General features: G+C 36.6%; 1 protein-coding gene across 2 annotated transcripts in view; it reads right to left on the bottom strand.

Annotated features, from left to right (window-relative positions):
• Positions 1-214: 214 nt before the first annotated feature.
• LOC129576601 (calcitonin gene-related peptide type 1 receptor) overlaps positions 215-6,734 on the bottom strand; it is a 66,817-nt gene continuing 60,297 nt past the window's right edge. The window contains exons 11-12 of one of the 2 annotated variants that reach the window (XM_055461886.1): positions 1,579-1,707; positions 215-1,124 (exon numbers count right to left, since the gene is read on the bottom strand). In XM_055461886.1, coding sequence (XP_055317861.1) covers positions 1,065-1,124; positions 1,579-1,707 — 189 coding nt within the window. In that variant the 3' untranslated portion in view covers positions 215-1,064. The remainder of the gene's footprint in view (positions 1,125-1,578; positions 1,708-6,734) is intronic. The other variant, XM_055461887.1, reaches the window with a different exon arrangement.

Genomic DNA, 6,734 nt, shown 5'->3' with positions numbered 1-6,734 from the left:
GAACTTCTCTTACAATTAAACATAGGTCATAGCATTTTACCGTCCACTTTTAACATAATGAAACTAAGACACTTATACTCTCTTTGTTTTTGTACACTCTTAAATATAAAAACAATTCATTTTTGCATGTCTCTTCGACTAGAATTCTTTTTTTTCAATTATTATTAGTTCATTTTTTATGCTTTATTTTTTTTTTTTTGCTATTTTTTGTGTGTTTGAAGAGATGTCGATTAAACACACATTGTTTTCATTTGATTTTCTTTTTTTCTTCTTCTTCTAAATTTGTAAAACACTTAAATAATACAAAACTGTTTGTTTGTTTTTTTTTGTGACGCAAATGAAACAGTTTCTTTTTTGTTCTGAATGTTAAAATTGTTATGCTTAATACATAGGTTGAGGATGTATTTGTGCTGTTTTAGAGCATATATTCGATTTTGTGTGTTGTTGTTCATTGTCAACAGTGTCACACAGTGATAGATCCGAATCCGATCGCAATTGGATATGGTAGAATGTGCGTTCGTTTCAAACGAACCATATATCAAATATCACTTTGTCGACGTGTATGGAAACGGCATATGTATCAGTGTGGTGACAGTATGTGTTTAACCTTAAAATAAGTTCAATATAATTCAGACTGTCGAGTGCAAGTGGTGGTGGCGGCGAATAGCCTACAGTCATTTCACCTATATAGTGTGTAATTAAAAGTTATTTTGTTTTGTTTTTGTTTTATGCAAATTTTACAGGTTATCGTAAGCTTCGATTGGTTCGGTTGATGTACTGTTTGTAAATGGGCCACTGCAATTATTTACATGATGACCGTTTTTCGTCTCTCCGCGTCCATTTCGATTATTGAGTTTGGTTTGAGTCATGTCGAGCATTTCAAGCGTTTCACCGGCATCGGTTGACCAATTCGAATAGTTGCCCTTATCATTCGTTGGCTGGCTATTTCGTTTTGGATCGTAATCGTAGTTGGGCGTTGTGTGTATGGTTACTTTGATTTGATCGTCATCATCACCATCATCACCGTCACGATCCCGATGGGCTCGGTATGACTTGTCGCGTAGTCAAACTTTTTCCTCCCCCGGCACCGGTGGTCCATTACGAACAAACTGCAATTTGTGTGTCTAAATTGAAATTTGCAATTGTATGACGTACAAAATGTGATGTTTTTACTAGAAAAAACAATTACATTTCAACGTAAAAACAAAAGTGGTGCGAAACCACAACAAACAAACAAACAAACAAACAGACAAGCACGATGTTCACAAAAGGGAAATGTATAATTTGATGACAGGCAAAATGATTGATTGCCCATTCATCAAGATATGGGATATTCAAGTTGATTCTTCGTAATTTTGCCCACGGAAAACATGCTCCAGTAGCAGCAAAAATTACACAGAAAAAATCACAAGGGTGGGATGGGAATGAGAGGAGTCATTCGGATGGATAACAAATCGAATGAACAAATTGAAACAAGCACAACATCATGAATCGTCGGCAACTGAATATATCGTGTCTATCATACGCTTCTCTGCATTCGAAGAAGACTGATAGAGAAATACACAAATCGATACTTACTGAGACCTGCGTTGCCGTATACGAATTCGAACGTGCTCGACTGCTGAAGAAAAACGTTCGATACTTTCGCTTTACCTGTGCAATTACTTCACCATTGAAGAAGCAAAACAATGTCGCCACACACAGCCCCTGAAATAACACACCAAAATGAGAAAAGAATACATACAGATGAAATGGAATGGGAATTTTTTTTTAAATTAATTTATGTAGCTTTCTTTAAACACTTGTTTGAAGTGTCGCGCGTTGTAATGACACAATTTTCATTTTGTCAAGTCTCTAGGTGTAAAACCACACCAAATTAAATGGAAATAGTTCAACACCGAGCACATTTTCCACTATTAATGCATATTGCAAGCAATTGCTTCTTGTTTGTCACTTTTTGCATATATATCATTTACAAAGTGAATGAACATGCACAAACACACACCAACAGGGGACAAAAAATAATCAATTAAACGAATATTAATTGCGGTAAAATAATACGCTATTGTAATTCAATATTGGCGATGCCATAACAATTGAAACATTTTCAATTATGACTAAACATCAGCGCCTGTCCAACCGCCGGTGCAAGGCATCGAGGCACGAACGCGAAGAAATTTTGCGCTCGCATCAATGTACAAAATTTTCAATGCGTTCAAAACACATTATTTTTTTCAATTATCGCATAAGGCAGATATTTGCTTCCGTGCGTTTCATATACATCGCCACAATAATAAGAGATACTTAATCAACGTCCCATCAGCACACATGAAAAATAGCAACCCAACAAAATCCTTCAGATCATACGATATTATCGAGATATCTGCCTAATGGTATTTGAACAATGGACACATGGTATATTTTGATATTGATTGTGTCGATCTGGTTTCGGAGATGACGATGTCTACAGAATTGGTGAAAAATCGTAATTTTATTCGATTCATCGACACTTTTAACAAAATTGAGATCAAATGGAAAATCTAGTTTTCGAACGTCATCATCGTTAAACGTTAACAGAACTTTTCTAACAAAAAAATGTTGCATATGGGCGCATGTATATAATTTGTACCGGGGCGCCGTGAGCTCTCGGACAGGCGCTGCTCAACATTATTATTATTTTGCCTTTAGTAAATGAGACATTTTACGATAATTTCCATTTCACTTGGGAACAGCACACAATTTTCGATCGATTTTGACACAAGAGCGTGGTTGTCAGCGGTTTTTGAATGATTGAGAGCTTATGCAAAACTTTAATTCGCACTATTTTCACCGTTGAATGATACCGATTGAAAGTGATAAGTGTTCATCTTATTTTATATCTCTGGTTAGTTTTACACCCAAGCGTTGAACGTGTTCAGATCGGTATCGTTTTCATTTCTGAACCACTGCTTGCAAAAAGGTGCATTGTGAAAGCTGAAAAAGCGAGTTTCTTGAAACCTGTACAAATGTCGATGCACGTTAAAGCAAAAGGAAAATCGTAAATGTCCGTTTAATTTCAGAAAACCTCGAATCGATGAATAGGTGTCGAATTGCCAACTTGAAGCTGAAGCTGAAGCTTTAAGTGCTAAACAGTGTCTTTGTTCCATTCATTGTGTACGTCGATAAAATGAGAATCGGTGTGGAAAATCGAGTGAATTGAATGAAATTAGAGTCTCTCTCAATCTGTGTGTATGTTGGCTGCAATTATCCATCGATAAATTCGTGGAATGTTGGTATAAATTATTTATAAGGGCTCCCCCCTACCGAAAGAAAAAAAAAACATATTCGCCACATAAAATTTTATCGTATTACAACAACATTCATGTGAAATGGGAGGGAAAAAACCACACGATTGTGTGTGTGTGTGTGTGAAATGAAATATGATGCTGTTTATGATCAATAATGTGAAACCAAAAACTTGAGATCGAACAAAGCACTTTCAATACCGATAGAAAATCGTCGCTCGAATGGAAAACGGAGAGACGGAGACGAGGGCAAAGTGTATAGAAAGCTTTTGTAGAAACGCATTAGGGAGTACAATAAAAAGAAAATGTTGAAATTTTCTCAGTGCTGCCTAAGTGACACACACAAACACATACACTCTGCTTTCGAACTCCTTTGTTTGGTTCAATTAAATTGAATAAATGAAAATATTGAGCTGAATTTCATTAGACATTTGCTAAAGCGATCTCAATGCGTCGCTCAACCAACTTCCGAGGAAGAGGGCTTGATTTGCGTTCGCGATAACACGCACAATTTGTGTTGTAACTGTGTAACACACATACACACACACACACACAGAGAGAGAGAGAGAGAGAGAGAGAGAGAGAGAGAGAGAATGTCCGACTTAAAACATTGCAAACAAAATGAAGCATCGTAACTAATTTGATTAATGTGGCTTTATTAAATTATTGTGAGTGAAGAAGCAAAAAAATCAACTCAATAAACAGAAAAAGAACGGAAGAAAGAACGAAAGTAAGTCGGGAAAAAAGAGTATTTCCAACGAAGAAATAATAAGAGGGAATTTATCCAGTTTCTTAGTGCACTGCACATCGAAATGGAGCAAGTGGTTATATTAACATTCCACATACAATTTTACAAATTCATTTGCTAACTGAGTGAGTGGAAAGCAAACGAGCAAATGGGAAAGAAAAATGAATGAGAGAGAGAGAGAGAGAGAGCGAAAGAGGAAAAGAAACAAGTCGGAATAGTCGAATATCCGCAGCAAAATTTCGTTGTGGAGTGTTGTTATAAATTTGTTCATGGCGCGCATGAGGAAATGGACGTATAAATTTGGCGATAATAGCGTTGAACTGTTGCTTTTGCTGGCATTGCCACTTTACGCAACAGTTTGCTTTCTTTCTTTTTCTCTCCCTCTCTCTCGCTCTCTCGGTTTCCCAGACAATTAAACTAATAATGAAAAACTAACACCCAAATATACCGACCCCATTTACCAAAATGCAAATTTAAACACTAAATGCCCGTTTCAATAAAGTATACATAACATTTTCGCATTGTTTCACTCTTTTCGCACATTCCATGCATTCAACATTTGCCCCCAAAATGGTTGGAATGTGTATTTGGCCAATTTTATGGAATGTAAACGGTCGCTTTTCGAATTTTCTCCGAGTTTGATTCGCTCTCGAGCAGCAGCAACAACAGACAAAAAAGAATAACAATTGGACGCATTTGAAATCGGATAACGTTATGCAATGTCAATTCATACCAATTTTTATTGTCTGCGTCACATTTTTTCTATGGTAGGAACGACAAAAAAAAAACGCTTGCATCGTTATAGCTTAGGATAAACTTGGCAATCGATTTTTCTCTGGTTCGAAAAAACCGTGGAAAATTCCAATGACGAAAACCCATTTTTTTTTCCTTCTATGTATTGCATTTTCAAATCAATGTTCAGTGATACGGCAAATGTGCAACAACGTCAATGTATTTACTCGACTCAGTTCGCTTGGTGAACATGAATTATAGCCAAAACTTAAACACATCCGGTTGCAATTCACCACAAATTCTATGAAAGGAAACATAATTTTCACATGTTTTGCTCTAATACTTGTACTTATTTTCGGTATAAAAAAAAGACGTTTCCGGTATTCGTCCAATTTATGATCCACCAAAAGTAAATGGCCACAACAGAAATTGTCAGTTTTGGAACAAAAATTCGATTTAATATGTCATATTTGATTTCCGTTGATCATAGACCCAGCCACAGCTACAAGTAGCAATCAAATCCTGATTGAACACGTGCAATAATCGACAATGTGATGGCAATAAATCACGTTTTCGTCGAATCATAGAAAGAGTTTTCCATGGGAAAAACTCTGTAAATTGGTTGCATCCGTTGAAAAACTAAGCAGAAAAAACACAGAAAAAACGGTCTGATTGCAACGGGTGATTTTCTGTTTGATATGTCATTTGGGAGCAGTTAATCGGATTATGCATTTTTTTAAGTCGTTTCATACAGAAGAGAAAAAAAAGCTTCACGTGTTCATCCAACGGTTGTGTGCGATCGTGCACAAAAATGAACTGGCAATTGTATGTAAAAATATTCGCGACCTGCAACAATTTCTAGGTCGATTATAAATCATGTGAAGCGGATAAGAACAATAGTTAGGTCATTCAGAGAATACATCGTTTTATACAATTCTATATGTTGCATATTATGTATAGTATTTTGCGTGTGCAGCATGTTCTGCAATCGCTAACGGCTTAATTAAAATTATAATGAAATGGCTACTATTATTCGCCTGGCAAATATGCCACACATATATATAATAATATATAAATTAAATGGAAGAGAAACAAAACGAAGGAGACGACTGGCATGGAAGCGGCGGCAACGACAACCGATAGAAAAAACAACGGGAAAGGCAGTGGTGAAGGATGAGTTGCGAGGTTGGCACTCGCATAGATTATTGTTAATTATCAAAGTGCTGATTGTCTACAATAGAATTATGATCATTGTCGCCTGATGAAAATAGATGGCCAACACATCTGTTGTTCAGCTGTTAATTGCACTGGAAAATACAATTTCGCATTAGATTGGCGGCGCGCGATTGAAAATTCAATCAAGTGCCATTTTGTTGCGATTCCTTTTGATTTTCGAGCGTTTGCATTTGATTAAATTTTGTATTGTGTGCAAACAATGGGGTTGAGAGGGAGGTGGGATTCATTTCCCGTCCGAAAATATGGTTCGTATACACATTTTCCTAAATTCAAATTTGATTGTATCTGTTCCAGTGGAGAAAATACTGAATTGGAATTGTTAATTTTGCAATTTTCGATTTTTCGACAGATTCACCGAACAGACAGGCAGCCATGCCATATAATGAATTGTGCTTATACTTCTCGGAAATCCATCGAATTATTATGAAGTCGTTTTGCAGGTGTGCAAAAGTAGTGAAAGAGAATCTGGATTCGAATATATGGTGGTGTCTGAACATTGGACAAACAATATTGTAACACACGCACATGCATCAGCAGCAACACATGCATCTTGACTCGTCCAACGCAATGGATTGTCATTGCAGAAAAGCTTTGCCATTACAATGGGATTCGATTCGAGGTGGTGTTCAATTAAGGGTGTTTTTGTGTCCTAGTATCATTTGACCTGGTTCGTGTTCTCTCTCTCTCGCTCTCTCTCTCTCTCTCTCTCTCTCTCTCTCTCTCTCTCTCTCTCT

Source organism: Sitodiplosis mosellana, unplaced genomic scaffold, assembly GCF_009176505.1.
Source record: "Sitodiplosis mosellana isolate CC-2019 unplaced genomic scaffold, AAFC_SMos_1.0 Smas_scaffold_6191, whole genome shotgun sequence".
NCBI lineage: Eukaryota > Metazoa > Arthropoda > Insecta > Diptera > Cecidomyiidae > Sitodiplosis > Sitodiplosis mosellana.
Note: the sequence above shows the minus strand (reverse complement) of the source record. Positions and strands in the feature narration are given on the sequence as shown.